The sequence below is a fragment of the Taudactylus pleione genome, unplaced genomic scaffold, assembly GCF_031769625.1.
Source record: "Taudactylus pleione unplaced genomic scaffold, aTauple2 ptg000481l, whole genome shotgun sequence".
Taxonomy (NCBI): Eukaryota; Metazoa; Chordata; class Amphibia; order Anura; family Myobatrachidae; genus Taudactylus; species Taudactylus pleione.
In genome coordinates this window covers 3,275,129-3,298,480 of record NW_028284883.1, presented here as the reverse complement: position 1 = coordinate 3,298,480, position 23,352 = coordinate 3,275,129, and the positions used below count along the sequence as shown (strand labels likewise).

General features: G+C 42.1%; 1 protein-coding gene across 3 annotated transcripts in view; it reads left to right on the top strand.

Moving 5' to 3' along the window:
- The window catches only part of LOC148502861 (cytochrome P450 2C8-like), a 65,733-nt gene that overhangs the window by 16,509 nt on the left and 25,872 nt on the right, over positions 1–23,352 (top strand). For 2 of the 3 annotated variants that reach the window (XM_088449284.1, XM_088449285.1), the window contains exons 2-4: positions 7,736–7,943; positions 11,550–11,712; positions 11,834–11,983. In XM_088449284.1, the coding sequence (XP_088305410.1) occupies positions 7,764–7,943; positions 11,550–11,712; positions 11,834–11,983 (493 nt within the window). In that variant the 5' untranslated portion in view covers positions 7,736–7,763. Of the gene's footprint in view, positions 1–3,516; positions 3,627–7,735; positions 7,944–11,549; positions 11,713–11,833; positions 11,984–23,352 lie in introns of those variants that run through there. The other variant, XM_088449286.1, reaches the window with a different exon arrangement.

The window sequence follows — 23,352 nt, the reverse complement described above, 5'->3', positions numbered from 1 at the left end:
GATGGAGGTAGTGTGTCCCCGGTTCCAAATCCCGTCTAGATTCCACTTCACTAGGCAGGCGATACCGAAACTGTACAGAAACATCAGAAAAAGTGTCCTCAGTGTCCTGAAAAATGCCGTTGTACACAATGTCCACTTAACCACGGACATGTGGACAAGTGGAACAGGGCAGACTAAGGACTATATGACTGTGACAGCCCACTGGGTAGATGTATCACCTTACGCAGCAACAGCAGCAGCGTCACCAGTAGCAGCATCTCAGAAACGCCAGCTCGTTACAAGGCAGGCTACGCTGTGTATCACCGGTTTCAGTAAGAGGCACACCGCCGACAACCTCTTAGAGAAACTGAGGGAAATCATCGCCCAGTGGCTTACCCCACTTAGACTCTCCTGGGGATTTGTGATATCTGACAATGCCACCAATATTGTGCGGGCATTACATCTGGGCAAATTCCAGCACGTCCCATGTTTTGCTCACACAATAAACTTGGTGGTGCAGAATTTTCTGAAAAGCGACAGGGGCGTGCAGGAGACGCTTTGGGTGGCCCAAAAAATTTCTGGCCACTTTTGCCATTCAGCGACTGCGTGCCGAAGACTGGAGCGCCAGCAAACACTCTTGAACCTGCCCCGCCATCACCTGAAGCAAGAGCTTGTGACATGGTGGAACTCAACCCTCTATATGCTTCAGAGGATGGAGGAGCAGCAAAAGGCCATACAAGCCTATACATCCACCTATGACATAGGCAAAGGAGGGGGTATGCACCTGACTCAAGCGCAGTGGAGAATGATTTCCGTGTTGTGCAAGGTTCTCCAGCCCTTCGAACTTGCCACACGTGAAGTCAGTTCAGACACAGCCAGCTTGAGTCAGGTCATTCCCCTCATCAGGCTTTTGCAGAAGCAGCTGGAGAAAGTGAAGGAGGAGCTAAGACGGAGCGATTCCGCTCGGCATGTGGGACTTGTGGATGAAGCCCTTCATTCGCTTTGCCAGGATTCCAGGGTGGTCAATCTGTTGAAATCAGACCACTACATTTTGGCCATCGTGCTTGATCCTAGGTTTAAAGCCTATGTGGTGTCCCTCTTTCCGGCCGACACAAGCCTGCAGAGGTGCAAAGACCTGCTGGTGAACACACTGTCAGCTGAAGCGGAACGTGACACGTCAACGGCTCCTTCTTCATTTTCTCCTGCAACTGGGGCTGCCAGGAAAAAACTTAGGTATCCTAAGCAACCCGCTGGCGGTGATGCAGGGCAGGCAGGACCAAGTTTGGACATCTGGTCCGGACTGAAGGACCTGGCAACAATTTCTGACATGTCTACTGTCACTGCATATGATACTGTCACCATTGACAGAATGGTGGAGGATTACATCGGTGACAGCATCCAAGTAGGCATGTCAGACAGTCCATACCTGTACTGGCAGGAAAAAGAGGCAATTTGGAGGCCCCTGTACAAGCTGGCTCTATTTTACCTGAGTTGCCCCCCCTCCAGTGTGTACTCCGAAAGAGTGTTTAGTGCAGCCGGGAACCTTGTCAGCGAAAGGCGTAGGAGGTTGCTTCCACAGAATGTGGAGAAGATGATGTTCATCAAAATGAATTATCAGCTCTTCCAGGGAGACCAGCCTCCAGAAGGTACAGAGGGACCTGTGGTGGTGGATTCAAGTGGGGACGAGTTAATACTTTGTGAGGATGAGGATGTACACACTGAAGAGGGTGAGGAATCGGTGGATGAGGAGGATGAGGATGACATCTTGCCTCCGTAGAGCCAGTTTGTGCAGGGACACATTAATTGCCAGCTTGTTTTGTGGGGGCCCAAACGAACCAATCATTTCAGCCACAGTTGTGTGGCAGACCCTGGCGCTGAAATGATTGATTTGTTAAAGTGTGCATGTCCTGTTTATACAACATAAGGGTGGGTGGGAGGGCCCAAGGACAATTAAATCTTGCACTTCTTTTTTTTCTTTGCATTATGTACAGTTTGGGGCCTAGTTTTTCTAACTGCCATCCTGTCTGCCACTGCAGTGTCACTCCTAGATGGGTCACGTGTTTGTGCCGCCCACTCGTGTCGCTTAGCATAGTCATCCAGCTACCTCGGTGCAACCTTTTGGACATAAAAACACTATTGTGAGGTGTGAGGTGTTCAGAATAGACTGGAAATGAGTGGAAATTAAGGTTATCGAGGTTAATAATAGCATAGGAGCAGAGAAACCAACAAATTCTGTGATTTTAGCTGTTTTTATGCTTTTTTAAAAAAAAATACAGATCCAAAACACAAAACCCAGAACCCAAAACACGGAAGGGTGGTTTTGGCAAAACCAATCCAGATCCAAAACACGAAGAAAGATCCAGATCCAAAACCAAAACACAAAACACGAAAAGTGGCCGGTGCACACCCCTACCAGTAAGGCATTATGGCCAATCCTCGCAACAGACAAAGACCTTCCCTGTTTCAAAGGCAAACAACCCATGACCTGTTTTCTTAGAGGACGCAATATAAGAGACACCATAGTACATGCCGACATCACGGGATTCAACAAAAAACCAGAAGACAGTTCCAAGTTTCTCAAAAAGCCGAATGGATGTTACAAATGTCTCAAGTGTACCACTTGTCAAAATATGGTAACCGGAGGGGACTTTAAAAACCCACACAACAACAAAAGCTACAAAATCAACCATATTTTAACTTTTACATCATCATTCATCATATACACCATAGTCTGTCCCTGTGGTTTAAGTTCTGTAAGGAAAACCATCACTATGAGAAAAAGGATGACCTTACATCGCACTGCTATAAGATCCGCGCTACAAGGAAGAAGCAGTGAACAGCCGGTAGCACGTCATTTGTCAGAACAGAAACATTCCCTGGCAGTCCTCAAACACAAAATTATAGATCATGTCCCAATAACATTAAGAGGAGGAGATAGGGAAAGACGTTTGCTGCGACTTGAGGCCAAGTGTATTATTGAATTGAACACCATTGCACCGAAAGGCCTGAATGACAAAATATGTTGGAATACCTTTTAGAATGCATTTCATTCATACTGCATAATAGATACATGCAATCACATTGCCCATATACAATTTAAATACTTAAATATTTTCCATGCAACTAACGTTTTACATTCAGCCACTCTCTTCACTCCTCATCATTGCCTTGACATATCCTCTTTATTCTCATTTGACCTTTGTTGTTACACCCCACTCCCTTTTCCTTTTTTTCTTCCTTTTTCCTTTCTTTTCTCAGTTTTCTTTCTTATTTTTCCGTTTTTTACCATCTCATTTCCCTTTCTATCTCCCCCTTTCCCTAGCCCTTCTTCTTTTTTTCTCTTTTTTTTTTATCTTCTTCCTTCATTTTTTCATTTCATCACTTACTACGCCTTCTGACCATTTCATCATGCAGCCTGATAATCATTTATATATTTTAATCCACAGCATTTCTTCACTGGTGGAAGTGCTCCTTTCACAACACTACTACGATTGTATCTAGTTGCCATAGAGATGCAACACTTCGGTATCCCAGGCAACTAGGGAAGCCGACAGCTGTAAACGTCATCAGTGCGGGACGCGCCCTGCAGTGTGCGGAAGCGCAAATCCCCACAGGCGACATACATGCACGAGGGTGATCTATTTAAGGTAGGAATCACTGTTTTTTCATTTTCTGTATGTAGCCTTGACAAAGGGGCGTGAAGCCTTGAAATGCTGGCATTAAAACTTGCTTGAGTAAAAGACCTGCAGTGCCGCCCATCCTTTGCACTAATATATATATATATATATATATATATATATATATATATGCTTATGTTTCCCTCCTTGACAAGAAAGAAAAAGGCACTCTCCAGTTTGCTTCAAATTCTTAAGCCACCTGGATATATCGTCAGCAGCGGACCCGGTGAGGGTGCCTGCTCTTGGTAAGTGTATACACACTTGCCGATGGCGACCAGCAACAAATGATGGCATGGGGGGGAGCGGGGCCATGCTGGATTCAGCAGTATGGCATTGCTAAAGATATCCCCAGAATGGACATCGTTGGTCGTTCGGACCATACACATTAAATGATATGAATGATATATTGTTGAACGATGTCATTATCATTAATATCATTCAGTTTTATCATCTAGTGTGTATGCCCCATTATTTCTTTATTCAAATTATGCATGCTATACAGTGGCATAACTAAGGTATTTGGAACCCAGGGAAAATGTAAAAATGGTGCCCACCTCCCTATGTGCACATGACGAAAAATGGGCATGGTCATTTAAGAAAGGCGTGTGTCAACATGACACACACCACTTTAATGTTACTCTGAACATTCCTTTCCATATGCACCTTAACCCCAGTAATGCCCCTTGTATAGTACCCCCAGTATGCAATGTCCCCAGTTGTGGTCCCTCTTATGTAGGCTCATAGTAGTGCCCCTTATATAGTACCCCCAGTAGTGGTCCTGCTTATGCATCTCCCCATTAGTTCCCCTTATACAGTACCCCCAGTATGCAATGCCCCAGTAGAGGCCCCGATTATGCAGCCCCTCATTAGTTCCCCTTATTCAGTGCCCCCAGTAGTAGTCCCCCTATGCAGTGCCCTTTTAAATAGTGCCCCCAGCAGTAGTTCTTGCCACCAGGAGTGATCCCCCCTATCCAGTGCCCCATACTGTGCCCCCTGTAGTGGTACTCCCTTTTTAGTGCCCCCAGTAGTGGTCCCCCCAGTGCAGTGCCCCTTGTACCCCTAGTAGTAAGCCCCTTATACAGTGCCTCCAGCAGTAGTCCCCCCCCGTGCAGTGCCCCCCGTAGTGGTCCCCCTTATGCAGACCCCCAGTAGTGAACCCCCCTATCCAGTGCCCTTATACAGTGCCCCCTGTAGTGGTCCTCCCTATTTAGTGCCCCCAGTAGTGGCCCCCTAGTACTAAGCCCCTTATATAGTGCCCCCAGTAGTAGTCCCCAGTAGAGGTTCCCCTTCATGATGCAGTGCCCCAGTAGTAGCCTCCCAGTTGTAGTCCCCAGTAGTGCCCCACCCCCAGTAGTGGTGCCCCCAGTAGTAGCCCCCTCCCCCCACGTAGTGCAGAGACACAAGTTAAAAAAATACACTTACCTGAATCCACGCTCCGGCTCCGGCCACTGCTCCCACCGCCACACATCAGTCCTCCCGGGCTGGCACGCTTTGCATTATGGGAGAGACATCATGACATCTCTCCCATTACCCACTGCAAGAGACGGATGGCGGAGCTTATGAGTGAGCTCCAGTCCGGCTCTTGCAGTGGGCACTGCAGCAGTCAATGAGAGTCTTTCTGACTCTCATTGGCTGCTGGTTAACACACACATCGCTGCCGTGCGGCAGTGATGTGTGTGCAGCAGCAACCAATGAGAGTCTGTCTGACTCTCTTTGGCTGCTGGATAACACACACATCACTGCCATGCTGGCGGCAATCTGTGTGTTAAACTGCACAGCCTGAGCCTGCCTCCCACCTTCCTCCTGTTGCTGTTTGGTAAGCGCTCAGGGGAAGGGAAGGGGCTCGGCTGTGCAGCAAAGGACACTACTTGGGGTACTATATAAGGGGCACTACTATGAGCCTACATAAGAGGGACCACAACTGGGGACATTACTGTGGTCAGTACTACACTGCCTAACTAGGATGGGCTGGGCCGGACCGTGGCCGCCAGCGCCCCCCTGCGCCAGCTGTCCTACGGCGCCCATGGCACGTGTCCTGCTTGCTCTGCCCTAGTTATGCCACTGATGCTATATGAAATTAATGTATTTATTTTAATTAACTTTCAGAAAAGACAATTACATTATTTTTCAACATAATCTCCCCGCTTTTCAACACACTGTCCATCTGTCAACAAACTTTCTTATTCCCTCATTAAAAAATGTTTTAGACTGAGCTGCGAGCCACTAAAGCACTGCTGTCTTCATCTCTTCATCAGAGGAGAATCAGAGGAGAATATTTGTCTTCTTAGGGCTTCTTTCAGGGGACCAAAGAAGTGATAATCTGATGTCTGATGATTTTTTCATCAGACCTTGACGGGCGTATGGCTCCTTCTGCATTGCTGAAACTTTTGTAACCTTCTTTGAACTTCTCTATCCATTCATACTGTACACACTTATTTGTGACAAGACACTTTCTCCATACTGTGCAAAAATTTAGCTAAATATCAGCTCCAGAGACACAAAAAACGAATCACTGCACGCTGCTCTTCTTTCGTGCATATCACAAGTGGGGCAGCCATTTTTTCTTGCACAGCAGTCACAAATGAACTGATTTAACACGTTCAAACCTACACAGCAGTGACTGGGGAGACAGCGACCTAGTACGGAAATCATTGATAAGACAGTGCGGACAACACAAGTTTCAATATAACTGGAGTGTGGATAATTTTTGACTCACCCTCGTGTGTGTGTGTATATATGTCTAATAATAATATATATGCGTGTACCACATATGTTATATATGTAAGCATATAACCAAATTAAATGAAAAAATCTATTGCACAGGAACTATAAGTAAATATTACAAAGGAAATCCCTAATTATCAACTTAAATCTGTATAAATATACTTGTATGTATCAGGGGGTGCTACCACAGATAGTATTATACAAGTAGATTCAAGAAAGAAAGGATCAGTATATGGTGCAAAACCATATTATGAAATATAACTTTTATTATATTATAATTAAAATGTTTACATTAAATCCTATCTAAAATAAATACATATTGAAATAGCGAAATATATGTGACATAATAAGTGAATAAGTGAGTCCCTCACCTTTATTATTAACTAATTATGTGAGAATAAAACATTTAACAATTATAAGATATACGTGGAATGATAGCAGTTGTATTAATTTATATATAAACACATTCTTTTATTGTCTGTGTCTGTAAAACCTTGTATCCAAAATATAGATATAAAATTATCTTGCGCAAGGTGTTTTGCAACAATTGTAACTATCAATTTTCCCTTAGTAATGTGTACAGTATACAGCCCACTATCTTTAACCTCTTTACTGCCTAATTATGTCTCCATGTGTAGTACAGTATGTCAGAATACAATTATATTTTCAATACTATATACATATCCTGCTACATTGATACACTAGATATTAGCTTTTATTTGCTTAATGATAGATTATGTTTGCCGGTCTGTTTGTTCTTTCTCAACATATAGGGGTCTATTTACTAAGCAGTGTTAGGAGACAGAGGGCCTGATTCAGACCCGGTTGCTCTGACAGAGCGCTCGCTTTGAATCAGGGCTGGGTTTTTTTTTTTTTTTAGAACGGCCTCCTGGCCGCTCACATAGCTGTGGGTGACCACCCACAGCTACAGCGAGCGGCCATAATGATGGTCGTGATGGTCAAGATTTGTGATAGGGTCTCGTGGCCGCAAGCCCCAGAGAGATTTCGGCTCTAACAGAGCCGGAATCTCTCCACTGACATCACTCGTGATGTCAATGGGGCCGCCCCCAAATGACAGGCGTTCTCATGGGAACTCCTCCTGCAAACAGCGTAAAGCCCCAATATGTTGGATTACCTGATTTACCAATTCCAATCACTTTTTGGCTGGAATCAGCAAACGGTGAACCCCATACATTGCCAATAATTTCACACAATCTTCTGCAAAGCAGGGTGTGCCCCAATTGCTTGCTGATGTATTGGCCCTATAAGGTGGATATTAGACCCTTGAAGTGTTTCAGGTGGCCAATCACTGGTCTACATTGAATTACCCTGTTTGTTTTATTTATGTTTTGTAGTCTTATTAACAAACACCCATCTGTGACAATGGACCTCATTGGAAATGGAACACTTATTCTGGTTCTCTGTGTCACCTGCCTCATATTCCTCTTCAAGTATATTGAGAACAATAAGTGGAAGGACATGCCGCCTGGACCAACTCCACTTCCTCTCCTGGGAAACGTCCTACAGCTGAACATGAAAGAGTTGCCTCAGTCATTCGTAAAGGTGACATTTTAATATTCTATAAACTGAAAGTTATGCTGTAAGGATTTGTAGAATGGCAGAAACATTTAAGTCCTGAAAAAATAAATCTAAAATTCTGACATTATAGTTTGAAAAATATTTATATAAATTATTACATTTAGATATTTTTTTAAAAACGTGTATGCTGTTTTCTTTATAGAAACATATTTGCCATTTTCTATCTACAGTATATTCTTTTTCTGTGTGGTAGAAAAAGATATGTATGAGATAATGCTAAAATAATTTTATTGAGCTATCAGTAGTATTAATCGTTGCTCAGCTGTAATAGGTATATAGTGTTCCCGCTAGACAGCGAGCAGTGCAGGATGCTGGAGGTGCAGGCAGGGATTCTTTACGCATGCTGACTGGAGAGGGGGCATGATCTCATGACACTACCTCAATTTGTCACACTTGGGGACATGCCCAGCACTTACAGAGGTGCTGGGCTTCCCCCAAGCTCTCCTTTCTCAAGGAGAATAGATGCCGTAAGCCGTATCAGCAGAGAACGGTCATTGCAAATTTTCCCACCCGTGGAACACCACTTCCCATGGGTGGGGAAGGCACAGGGCAGGCTGTTTTAGCTTGGTTCTGCTAAAAGGACAGGGTGCATTTTGTTACTTTTAAAATCATGCAGAGTGCTGCACCTGCAATTTTTATGATTACATGATAATATTTCATGGTATGTAGCTAAAGATGACACCATGGTTGTTTAATATCTTGGAATATATTAACTCTAACAAAATTAGCAATATAGGGTATTTTGACTCTTATATGTTAGACAAAGATCTAATATCTTAGTCATATATTGTTTTACATCTGATGGAAATGAATGCGCTGCTTTGACAGAGAGGGCATTTGTAGTATATAAAGCATAGGCAAATGCAGGGGGGGTTTCCATCTGCCTGGAAACCCCCCTCCCCAGCACAAACCATGACCACAATAGAAATAGTAATATAATAGAAGATTACTGGTGTTGCATGTTGTTCTCAGTATCACAAATGAAATGATTAGCACCACCTGTGGATCTTTTAACATGTGTAATAACTATACCTGTGCACCAACTAGGAGATGTGGAAAACATGCACTGTTAGTGGTGCACTGCTATAGACCATCAATATGGTTAATTATTAATACTGTATAATAATACACTATCCAGTATATAATTAGACTGATATGTACATATACATCCAGGGCAGTGTTAGGTTCTTCTGCTGCTCCCTCAGACTCCTGGACTTGCTCCAATGCTCAGGAATGGTGCCCACATGTGACATACTGTAGAAACCTTCAGCTCAGACGGGATGGACCTACTTCTGCATCTAATGGCATACTATGATCGCTGGTCCTGTATATGCTGGAATTATGCAACACAATATACTTTGTATGTAACATATTAAAGCTGGATAAGTGATAATTATATCCTCTTCATGGACTGGCCACACTCACTCTAAAATCAAGCATTTGGAAACCCCCCTCTAGAAATCCTTCGTTTGCCACTGTAAAGAGCAGCAATACACACAGAAGCCAGAAGAAATGATTATATGACTAGTTACATAGTGTATGCATAATGTCTTCTCTTATATCTATAATGCTAATCTTACTGTTCTATATCTTACAAAACAATGCTACTGTACTTAGAAATGCAGGAACTGTTGTGAGTGAGGTTGATGGGAGCAACACCCAACTTAAGTGAGGTTCGGTATGATTTGACAATATTCAGAATGTCAACAGTCACATTGGCGACAGCATAATGTTGAGCAGAAAATGCCAACATTGTAGTAATGTAATTTTAAGTAGTGTAACCATGTAGGCATTATAACATTAAGCATGATGGTAAAGCATCATGTTTAAAGTTTATAATGCAGACACAGTAGGAATCCTAAAAATTAACAATACTACCGCATTGACATTCTCCGCTCGACAATACACCGTTGGCAGTGTGACTAAATTTGACTCCTAACTCTGACCAGGAACATTCAGATCTATCTTGCCGGTATTTAAAAAAAATGGATTTGTGAGGATTATAGAATATATAATTTGAGCAGCCAATAGATCAAATAAAAACTTAATACAAAATGCACTTGCAGTTTGTAAGAGAATAACAAAGCATGAAGTCATCCCTGTTGTGTAGCAGGTCAGCCCAGCAACAGGAAAAACATTTGCTATCGGCGCTAACAATAATATACTGCAAATCTGTGTGTGTGCAGCAAATAAAATCAAGGGGATTGTGCCATGATTTGATCAAAGCATTTAAGCCTGCAGCCCAGCAGCAAGGGATCCCTTTTTTCTGTAGGTCCCTACACTGGTATACCGTATATGCCCAGCACACCATTACATTGCAGTTAATGTACTCACATCCAAGATACAGAGGGACACATCTATATAGGGGCTGGCTTGTGAGCCACACCCAACTAGGCAGCCCAGCAACAGGGACCTGTTTCTAAGACAGATGTTGAAGTGTCAGAATGTGAGTCTTTTTCCAGTCTTGCTTCTGTGACTTTATGAGGACACAGCTACAAGCCCATCCCTGGTATACAGCAATGCGACTGAATGTTCAAGGACTGAGACACGCACTCTTTAGATGCTCAACTACCGCTTTGTGCATCTTCAGATGCAACCATTGGTCACACCATTAAAACTTGTATCAGCCTCATGCTTGGTGCAGATTGTCCATCAGTGTATGACCTCCAATGCGAGCAATTATGTGTCCAACCACTTCAACAATATTCACTCAATGCTCCGATAACATGCCCATAAGATGGACCATCTGCATGCCAACTCCCTGTCACCACCCAGTGACCACTCAGGAACCATACATTTCTGCCACCCTGTGTCTCAGTCACAACTGTGGCTCTGTGCACATGGACTTTGGACAGATGCTCATTGCACCTTAAAAGCATGTACAATAAGAAAAATAATGCTCTACTGCATTCAGCATCAACATTGTATCTGTCTCAGAATCAGGAACATAATGTTCCTAAAATGTTGTTTGTTTTTTTGGTGGTGGAAATTTTTCGATTCTCAGACAATATGGTTCTAATTGTCTAAGGCATGGAAAGTATGCATCTCAAAAATACATTACAGAGCACTGTAGCCAAACTGTCGTACTTAAATATGGATACTTCCAGTTCCAATGCATTATTTACTATATAGGCCAACTTGGCACATTCCCAGTGATGATTAATACTTCTTTGTTTTGAATTGTTTTTTAAACCGGAGAATTTTGACAGTAAAGATAATTGTGCAGGTATTTGGTATTGGGGCCTGGATATGTGTTCCCTGGTCAGTTCTTTCCAGGACTTCAATGTTATAATTTCTGAATGTTCAAGGTAGCAGTCCCTCCTAGGACCAGAGTGTACTGATGATAGATATATTTTTATTGGGACAGTTCTTTCTACATCCAAAGTTTACTAATAACAGTGATATGTTTATTAGGTCAATACTTTCTAGGACCAGAGTGTTCTTAATGGCAGTGACATATTTAATGGATCAGTCCCTCCAGGACCAAATTATACTAATTGCAGTGACAAATTGACATAATTTAAATGCTTCCATAATGAGTATTATATATGTATGTTGATCTTGTCATAGCTCGCCAAGATCTATGGAGATGTATTTACTGTTCATCTTGGATCAATGACCGTGGTGATCTTACATGGATATGATACCATAAAGGAGGCTTTGGTGGACAATGCTAATGTCTTTAGCAACAGGGCAAAAGTCCCCACAGCAGAAATCATTTTTAAAGACTATGGTAGGTAGCACCCCTTTCCTGGTGTCATTCACACCAACAGGACAGGAGATATGATCAAGCTTGTAGAAAGAATTATAATTTCTTGTCATGAACCATTAAATTATGTCTTTTGTGTCTCAAGGAGTTATTATTAGTAATGGAGAGCGTTGGAAACAGCTCCGTCGCTTTTCTCTCACCACCCTGCGGAATTTTGGAATGGGGAAGAGAAGCATCGAAGAACGAATCCAGGAGGAGTGCCGGTATCTTGGAGATGAGTTTAAGAAAGCAACAGGTTGGGTTAAAAATAAATCAAGTTTGCTCTAGAAAAGTACAGAGAGCCGAAAGTAGAGTAAGATATGGTCATAGATAATAGTAGTCTAAATTATCAATATATTTTATTTAAATGTATAAAACATTTAAAATATTTTAGTTTTTAAATAATTTTTGAGTAATAAAGTATATAAATCACTTTGCAATTTTAATAAGTGGTGTTAAAATTTCAGTAGTACCCTAAATAATTATTTTGTATTGATTTTGAAGAAAAATAGTAACTCCTTTTCATGGTCGAAAGTAGTTTAAACAACCTATTACATCAATAAGATTTTATAATGTGTTACTGGAGTAACTTTGTAAACAATTATTGCTTTTTGGTATAATTGTAAGAAAATTAAATTAGGGATGTGCAGGCTCGGTTTTACTCGGATTTACTCGGTTCTTATCGCCACTTTACCGCAAATTCGGATTTATTATATTGGCTACCCAAAACACATGATAGGCGATAGCCAATAAAATGCAGTTTAAAGATCCGAGTAAAACCGAACCCGCTCACCCCTAAATTAAATACAATTTTCCTCACATAGGTGTCTATGTAGAGCTGGATGTATATTGTTAATATAAAATGCATCCTGGAAACAGACACACATTTGGTAACCTTACAGTATGTAGAGCTGGCTTTTAAATGGAGATACAACTGCATAGGTAGCAAAATGTATGCTTTTAAGTAGGAATGTGCGTCGACCCCCATGTTTTGGTTTTGGATCTGTATCTCCTCGTGTTTTGGATCTGGATTTGGTTTTGCCAAAACTGGCCTTGCATGTTTTAGTTTTGGTTTTGGGTCTGTATTTAAAAAAAAAAAAAACAGCTAAAATCACATAATTTGGGCCTGGTTTTGTTCCTACAGTATTATTAACCTCAATAACATTTATTTCCAGTCATTTCCAGGCAATTTTGACCAGCTCACAATATTGATTTCATCTACAGTGCTTTGCCAAAGTATTCACTCCCCCTTGGCTTTTTACCTTTTTTGTTACATTACAACCTGTAGTTTATTTTTTTTTTTATCTGAATTCTGAAGTGATGGAACTGCACAAAATAGTCTAATTTGGAGAAGTGAAATGAGAAAAATACTGTATATATAAAAAAGATCCTTTTATAAATAAAATTCGGAAAATTGGCATGTGCATATGTAATCACCCCCTTTGCTATGAAACCCCTCAAAAGTTCTGGTGCAACCATTTACCTTCAGAAGTCACATAATTAATGAAATTAAGTCCACCTGTGTGAAATCTAAGTCACATGATCTGTCAGTATAAACACACCTTTTCTGAAAGGCCCCAGAGGCTGCAACACCATTAAACAAGAGGCATCACACCATTAAGACCAAGGAGCTCTCCAAACAAGTCAGGGACAATGTTGTTGAGAAGTACAATTCTGGCTTGGGTTATAAAAAATATCCAAATCTTTGATGATCCCCCGGAGCGCCATCAAATCCATCATCATCATATGGAAAGAACATGGTACCACAACAAACCTGCCAAGAGAGGGCCGCCCACCAAAACTCACAGACCGGGCAAGGAGGGCATTAATCAGAGAGGCAGCACAGAGACCAAAGATAACCCTGAAGGAACTGCAGAGTTCCACAGCAGAGACTGGTGTATCTGTGCATGTGACCACAATAAGCTATACACTCCATAGAGCTGGGCTTTATGGAAGAGTGGCCAGAAAAAAGCCATTACTTAGTGATAAAAATAAGAAGACATGATTTGAGTTTGTCAAGTTATGTGGGCGACTCCCCAAATGTATGGAGGAAGGTTCTCTAGTCAGACAAGACTAAAATTTAACTTTTTGGCTACCAAGGAAAATGCTATGTCTGGCACAAACCCAACACATCCCATCACCCAAGAACACCATCCCCACAGTGAAACATGGTGGTGGCAGCATCATGCTTTGGGGATGTTTTTCAGCAGCAGGGACTGGGAAACTGATTTGAGTTGTGGTAAAGATGGATGGTGCTAAATACAGGGATATTCTTGAGCAAAACCTGTTTCAGTCTGCCTGTGATTTGATACTGGGATGGAGGTTCACCGTCCAGCAGGACAATACCCGAAGCATACTGCTAAAGCAACACTCGAGTGGTTTAAGGGGAAACATTTAAATGTATTTGAGACCTTGTCAAAGTGCAGATCTCAATCCAATTGACAATCTGTGGTCAGACTTGAAGATTGCTGTTCACAAGCGGAAACCATCCAACATGAAGGAGCTGGAGCAGTTTTGCCTTGATAAATGGGCAAAAATCCCAGGGGCAAGATGTGGCAAGCTCATAGAGACTTATCCAAAGTGACTTGCAGCTGTAATTGCCACAAAAGGTGGCTCGACAAAGTACTGAATAATGAATAGTTATGCACGCTTAAGTATTTTGTTATGTTGTCCTAAAAGTTGTTTGATTCACAATATGAAAAAAACACAACTTCACAGTTGTAGGCAAGCTCTGTGAATGAAATGATGCACACCTTCAAACAATCCATTTTAATTCCAGGTTGTGAGGCAACAAAACATAAAAAATGCAAAGGGAGTTGAATATTTTCACAAGGCACTGTAGTTTAGGCCAAAAGGTTGCATCCAGCTACTGTAGCTTCCTGACTAAGCTAAGTGACAGCAGTGGGCAGCACTAACGTGGCAGTTCAGTTTTTGAACATGGCAACAAAGAGTGGCATTGCAGTGGTAGACAGGATGGCAGTTTAATAAACTATACGACCCCTAGGAAGTTTAAAAACCAAGAATGTTTTCCTTAACTAGGTCAGAGGCCCGACAGAGTTGGAATATGTTTATGGGCTGAAGACAGGGGAAGGACGGAAGAATTGATTAGTTTTTAATTTATTTATTTTAATGTTTTGATTCTTTTTTTTTCAATTCCTTTATTTTAGATAGTCAGTCATAACAGGAAAACAGAAAAAGATATCAAACCATGTCACCGACAACAGAGCAGTAAATGACACAAATATCAGATATCTTCGAACAATCAAACTAATAAATATAAAAAAAACAGAACATAAGACAAACTTAGTGACTAGTGACATCAGACATAAATTGGTGACCTAATTATTAATACAAATAAGAACTGAAAATAAAGACAACAATTGTAAGACAGAAGTTATGGGGGGAATAAATGGAGGGAGGGGAAGGAGGAGGGGAGTGGAAAGAGGAGGGGAAAATGACCACAGCAAAATATGGAACAAAAAAATATATAGAACAATCTGAAAAGAAGTTAATAGCGAAGGACAGAATAAATTGAGATGAGGGAGTCAGCATTTACCACCCATGGATCTTCGCAGGTGTTTAGCACTCAGAGGAAGAGTGAGATGGAGGTCTATGCTCAACAAAGAGCCAGGGAGCCCATACTTGGGCAAATATATGGCCTCTATCATGAAGATAGTAAGTTATCTCATCCATAGCAGCTACAGTACATGCCGGATCTAGTGTTTAAGCACAGAGAGAGATGGTGGAGAAGTAGTTTTCCAATTAAGGGCTATCAGGGATTTGGCTGTCGAAAGAATATGCATAAAAAATTTCTTTGAAAATTTATCGAGGTTTGGGGGTGGGCAGCATAACAAAAATGCCCTGGGATCCTTTGCTACCAGGGATTCCAAGAGAGAGTTCTAAAGAGCATGAACTAAGTACCAGAAGGGGATAAATGTTTTGATTCTTAAAAAAAAATATGAGGGAAAATCAATCTAGGATCAAGTTCTTCAGTTCCTAAAAGACATCTTTGATCTGGAGGAGGTTTTTTAATTTTTATACATCTAATAGAAATGAGATGGCCTTGCTTGTGGAGGTGCTGCTAGAACATACTGTAAACAGATGTTTACCTTGTACTCAGGGAGGTTGTTAGGGATAATGGGACCAAGACTTGCTGTTTATATCAGACTAAAGCAGCCTGTAGTTCTCCGGCTGAACTAGAACCAGCATCTGTGATGTTTGCTGGGCCTACTGGAAGTTATTTGTCAACAAAAGGTGGCGTGCTTCATGTTACCTCAGCCTGTTTTATGCACTGTATGTACCATGTAAATATGTATGTATGTGACCAATATACACAACTATTATTTGTATTAAACGTATTTGCACTTTATTGCACACATCCTGGCAGGAAGATGCTCTGTGCTGTGCTCATATCTGCCCACCCCATCACCTTGGTGGTTCCGAATTTTTCTTTAAAAATTAAAGAGGCATGCAGGAGATGCTGTCTGTGACCATTAAAATTTTTGGAGATTCATAAACTATAAAATTAAAAATGTCAGGCAGCAATGCTCCAAACAGCAGAAAATGCAAAGAAAAGAGGTGCAAGATAGAATTGTCAATTGTCCTTGGGTCCTCCCACCCACTCTTATGTTGTATATGAAACAGGACATTCACAGTTTAACAAACCAATCACTTCAGTGACAGGGACTGCCACTTCTGTCTGAAATGATTGGGCCCCCACAAAACAAGCTGTCAATGTGCAGTAGACATTGGTGGCAATGATCCCTTATATTCAAACTGGCTTTACAATATATACGTAAGATCAGATATTGTCGTCGTCATCATCATCATCCTCATCAGTGTGTAGATTCTCTTCTTCACACAATATTAATTTGCTAATGCGCACACACACAAATAAAAAACACTTTTTTATTTTCATTACACTGAGGAAGAGCACCCCTGAATTAGGCAGCAGCCCCTTGATGAACAACACAGACAGCACAGCTTCTTTATGGACAATAAAGCTGCTGAGTGCGGACAGAGTCACAAATACGTGGATGATAAACTGCGGTCTGGCCGGCAGTGTCACCAAACAATAATAGCGCAGCTGAGTTGCTAACGCACACATGCATAAAAAAAGAGCAATTTTAATTTATTTTACACTGGGAAAGAGCACCCCTGATTGACAAAGCACCTTCCCTGGACAACACAGCACCCCTTTATGGACTGCAGCCCTAGTTCCTTGATGGGCAGGACAACAACACAGCAGCATCCATTATGTTTAACACAGCAGCAGCCCCTTGATTGTCAGGACAAGTGACACCGCAGCTGCAACACATACTGAAGCCCCTCTTTATATACTACAGCCCCAGCCCCTTTATGGACAATGCAGCAGCCACCTTCAGCCCCAGACCCCAACAGGACAAATAGGACAAAACACTGTGACAGCAACACGTCTGTTTATTTCACCATCCACACCCAGAGTGAAAATGGCGAGATCACCTTTATAGAATCCAAAACCCGAGAGAATCCGACAGCGGGATGATGACGTTTTGTCTCGTTTTTAGATCTGAGTCAGGTGGGAAAACCAGAGCTGGTCTTGGATCCGACTCGGAATTGCAACGTTCGGGTGGGTCCAGTTCTCTGAGATCCAGACCTGCTCATCTCTAGTTTTTAAGATGCATTTTAGGCTTGCAGATACTCACAACTCGTGTCTATTTACAGAACTGCACAGATCTCTTAGATCAATCTATAGATACTCAGCCTAGTACTGGTAGCAGCAACGTGGTGTTATAAAGAGTGTGGAGTCTCCCCAAAAATGACACCTCCAGCACAATAATAAATTACAATTGGTCCTATGGCACTGAGAATTAAAATTCAGTCGATCACTAAACCATATATAATTCCAAATGTATGATATTAATTGATAAATCTGCTGCTTGCCTTAACAGGCCTATGTGTATGCTCTACAGAAGTGCAGTACATGCAGCTTCTGCTGATTAAAATGATATGCGGCATGTATATATTCGGTGTGTGACTGCCTGTGTATCTGCATGTGAAATGCTACAATACAATGTCAGCAGCTGTGATGAGGGGCACCAAATTATAACTTGCCTCCGGGCGTCTGGGATGAATTTACACCAATGGGGGTGTCGGAGACAGACAGAGTGATACAAAGAGGAGAGACAGTGAGCATGGAGCAATGGGTTAGGATGAGAGGTCATTGTGGGGCCGGTTAGTCTGATTGCATGCTGGTGGATCCAGACAGACTTGCCTGTCATCACAGGTCACTCTGTAAGGAGGTCTTGGTCCCCTTATGATGCTTTTGCAGTTGCCACTGCATCTCAGTGGCAGGGTTATGGAGCCACCTCTCCCAGCATGACCATCAGAGGGCTCGTGATCACACCTTTGGCTGGCTGGGTGGCACTGATCTTGTTGTGGCTCCCATTTCCTCCCACACCAGACCACTTCAGTCTACAGCACAGAGGTGGCAGTGCCAATGTATACTTCCCACTGAAGCCACAGTAGTCAGTGGTCCCGCTGCAGAATCTGGGGTTCCGGAGGCTTCAGACAAAGTGGTCTCACATCCTTTTCTCCCGTGGGCATCATTGGGCTCCATGCTCTGTGGTGTTGGCAAGGGGTGGGGCCATGTTGGTAACCTGTATGCATGTCTTGATAAAGTCCCAGGTTTGGGCTGAAACACGTTGACACATTCTGGATGCTGTGGACATTGATCTTTGGCTTTCATAGGTAATCTATGTTTGCTTCTTTATGTTTTGGACCCCTTTTTAATATTTTTTTATCAACTTTTCCATCTGTATGTTTTAATCCCTTGCATGGGATCAAATAAGGATACATTTACAGTATGTGAAAGAATCCATCCAGGAAATTGTGAGTAGGATACACCTATTCACTAGCGTTCATAGTAATTGTTCCTATAAAGATAGCTTTACACACCTATTTACATCCCTTTCCATGTGAGTGGAAATCCATCTACAACGGCTGGGTGATGGTATAACTGCTTTACGTGTTGTAACGGCCAAAAGAAACCTTTATATTCATGTTCACCTGTACACGTTCTAATAGTTCAGACTTCAGCCCATATGGAATTTTTATTCTATTCACTAAGAAATTACTACACATTGGACTTTTTGTTATCTTTTTCATATTATCCCCACTGGAATGGAGTGAATCACCACTGATGCAAGGAAAGGACAACTTTAGGACTTTGCTAACTTAATAAGGGATGTATTGAAATATATTATATGTAGGATTGTCTCTAATATATTCCAACATAGTGCCAATTCTGTAGGGACAGTCTCCATTGTTTATTGTTTAGTTTATGTGATTAGGTATGGTGATGCCTATTAAGTAAGACATTGGGCAAAATTTACTAAGCGGTGGGTTCTAAACCCCGGCGGTTTGGTGGCGGTTTGACGGCGGGTTCTATTCTGTTGTAAACCCTGGGGGTTTAGTGGCGATTTTGCAGCAGTTTATAAATGACAGCCCTGTTCTATTCTATTCTAAAATGTGTTTTGACTGCAGTTTTGATCCACTCTCAAACCTCTCTGAGTCACAAAAACATTTATTAAACACATGACAATAAAATAGACATAATCACATACTTAATTAATATCTCTAAATAGAGAATAAAAAAGAAAAATTTTGAAATAAATGTGGCAGCTCTGGATTGCTGGAGTGAATGTATCTACAATTAGATACAATTGGGTATAATTGCTCACCACTCAATGTATCCACTGTGTTAGATAGCCAATAAGTTCATCCAAGTTACAGCATTTGATGCTAATACATAAAAGTTCCTTTTATTATTAATGTGCTGTATTTGTTAATATACAGTCAGGTCCATAAATATTGGGACATTGACAGAATTTTCAGATTTTGTCCTCTATTCACCACCGCAATGGCTTTGAAATGAAACAATCAAGATGTGCTTTAACTGCAGACTTTCAGATTTCAATTTGAGGGTAATTACATCCAAATCCGGTGAACGGTGTAGGAATTACAACGGTTTCTATATGTGCCTCCCACTTTTTAAGGGGCCAAAAGTAATGGGACAAACTAAACAATCCTAAATCTAACTTTCACTTTTTAATGCTTTGTTGCAAATCCTTTGCAGGCAATGACAGCCTGAAGTCTGGAACGCATAGACCTCGCCAGATGCTGGGTTTCATCCCTGGTGATGCTCTGCCAGGCCTCTACTGCAAATGTCTTCAGTTCCTGCTTGTTCTTGGGGCATTTTCCCTTCAGTTTTGTCTTCATCAAGTGAAATGCATGCTCAATCGGATTCAGGTCAGGGGAGTGACTTGACCATTGCATAACATTCCACTTTTTAGCCTTAAAAAACTCTTTGGTTGCTTTTACAGTATGCTTCAGGTCATTGTCCATCTGCACTGTGAAGTGCTGTCCAATGATTTCTAAAGCATTTGACTGACTATGAGCATACAATATTGCCTGAAACACTTCAGAATTCATTCTGCTGCTTTTGTCAGCAGTCACATCATCAATAAATACAAGGGAACCAGTTCCATTGGCAGACATACATGCCCATGCCATGACACTACCACCACCATGCTTCACTGATGAGGTGGTATGTTTTGGATCATGAGCAGTTCCTTTCCTTCTCTTCTCTTCCCATCACTCTGGTACAAGTTGATCTTTGTCTCATCTGTCAATAGGATGTTGTTCCAGAACTGAAATGGCTTTTTTAGATGTTGTTTGGCAAACTCTAATCTGGTCTTCCTGTTTTTGTGGCTCACCAATGGTTTGCATCTTGTGGTGAACCCTCTATATTCACTCTTGTGAAGTCTTCTCTTGATTGTTGACTTTGACACATATACGTCTACCTCCTGCAGAGTGTTCTTGATTTGGCCAACTGTTGTGAAGGGGTTTTTCTTCACCAGGGAAATAATTATTTTGTCATCCACCACAGTTGTTTTCCGTGGTCTTCCGGGTCTTTTGGTGTTGCTGAGCTCTCCGGTGCATTCTTTCTTTTTAAGAATGTTCCAAACAGTTGATTTGGCCACACCTAATGTTTTTGCTATCTCTCTGATGGGTTTGTTTTGATTTTTCAGCCTAATGATGGCTTGCTTCACTGATAGTGACAGCTCTTTGGATCTCATATTGAGAGTTGACAGCAACTGATTCCAAATGCAAATGTCACACCTAGAATCAACTCCAGACCTTTTATCTGCTTAATTGATAATGAAATAACGAGGGAATAGCCCACACCTGTCCATGAAATAGCTTTTGAGTTGATAGTCCCATTACATTTGGCCCCTTAAAAAGTGGGAGGCACATATTGAAACTGTTGTAATTCCTACACCGTTCACCCGATTTGGATGTAATTACCCTCAAATTAAATCTGAAAGTCTGCAGTTAAAGCACATCTTGTTTGTTTCATTTCAAAACCAAATTCTGTCAATGTCCCAATATTTATGGACCTGACTGTATGTCACTAAAGATCCACAAAAACTGTTAAAATGTGACAACCCCCCTTCAATTGGGTATCCAGCAGTTGCACATGTAAATCTGTAGCTGGCTGAGATCTATAGTGCACCAGACCTCTTTATATAGATTTGTATAACGCTGGGTGCGTTTATACACACTCACTTGAATAATATCCACACAGCCTGTTGGTGCATGACACCTCTTGATGGTATAACAAGTATGCGGCTAAGTGCAGGGCACGTACCTGACCGGCACCGTGGTCCGGCAGCGGACTCGTGTCCTTGTTGGTAATGCAGTTTATGCCGCTCACTCTTGTAATCTTGTTGTCAGCTGGTAGGTTAGTTGGTAACTGTGCGGGGTGAAGGCTGCAGGCGAAATTCGTACCTGGCCGATGTTGTAATCCAGCAGCGGTCCCGTGTCCCTGCTATGGGTACAATTGCTGCTGCTCTCTCCCACGTCCTATTGCACAGCTGGTATTGATCTCAGTGAGCTGACACCTCTTAACTCTTGTAGCGGACATGAGCGGTGGATGGCAAATAAAAGTAGGATTCAAATTCCAGGTGCTGTCAGAGAATTTGAATCCTACTTTTTGTTTTGATCTATGCATGGGCAGTTTGCATCTGTGTCTCACTGGCTTTAGCCAGTTCTGGGGCTCCATGTCAGGATCTGCAGCTTCCAGCCTGATGCACTGCATTAATTACTGCCTGTCTGTATGCAGTGTCAGGTACACGCTGATTGATTCTCCTCTCCTGATTCTCCAGCACAGCTGCACACTGGTCTATCTTTAAGGGAGACTTGCTCTGGTTGGGCCTTGTTCCTGTTAGCCATGTCAGGCGCCTATTATAAAATATAAAATAGTCATTAGCACCTAATTAACTGAATTCTAATGCTCTTAAAGTGATCAGTGACCTTCATTAGGATGTACAAAGAGAGAATATATGGAAATCTGATTCACAAATCACATTTATTAACCTTAAAGCAAGTAAAACTAAAATAAATAAATTTTTAAGAGGAGCAGTGTGCCTAAGAGGCCACCCGGGACAAACCCACATATTTCCACAAAATACCCACAACCTTTTGTAATTTTTAGACATAATATTAGCAAAATACACACAACTGTGAGAAAATAAAAAGAAATGCGTACCTTCAAAATTCGGACGAGTTTGGGCACAATGAGCCGGAAAGGCCAAGAAGGTCACTACTGCACTCCATGCAGGCGGTGGGAAAACTGACTAGGGGGGGTTTCAAACAGCACCTAGAGATAGGAAGGTACTAGGAAGGGCAGGCCCCTGCACCCCCTTATGGTAGAGAGGTGAGCGAGAACAGCTTTGTGGCGCCTGTCAGGCCAGCTGTGCCTGATGCAGGGTTAAATTTCAGCCAGCCCTTCACTACATGCTGGTGATACAGTTTTTTGTACTTCCAGTTCTAGTCTCCTTCTTGTCAGTCGAGTTCCTGAGTCAGTCTAGCTGTGTTTTGTGTTTGTCGTTTATTCCATCCAGTTGGCTCCATACCGACGGCTCCATCCTGGCGGCATTGGTAGCAGCTCTGCATTCTAGGTGCGCAACTTAGCACACCATCACCAGTGTCATCTCGGCAGCATTGGTAGCAAATCTGCATTCCAGGTGCTCAATCTAGCACACCATCGCCAGTGTCATCCCGGCAGCACTGGTAGCAGCTTTGTGTTCCAGGTACGCAAATTAGCACACCATCACCAGTGTCATCCTGGCGGCACTGGTAACAACTCTTCGTTCCAGGTGCGCTATTAAGCACACCGTTGCCAGTGTCATCTCTAACCCTTGGCCATGACTAGTAAAATACATTCCATCCCTCAAGGCTCTACACTGATACCGTCGATTCTCTCCAGGAATCCTAACACTCCACTGGGCAATCTTGGTGCCATTGCTGGGTTGCCGGATTCGGTGGTGCATGTGCTCACCCCATTTCTGACTGCCCAGGCTTGATGAGGTTGATGTCACGGAAGTGGCTTCTGCTACATCTATTTTTGATGATTACAAGGCCTTACTGTCTGCTAAGAAAAGGGTGTGTATTGAGGAGGATGCTCCCAAGTCATACATCAACTGGCTTGATGGCTTCTATGTATATGCTGCATGCTATCTGGAGATGCAGCATGCGGAGCCATGAATCTCATGTGCTATTTGAATTTGATTCATGGTCTCT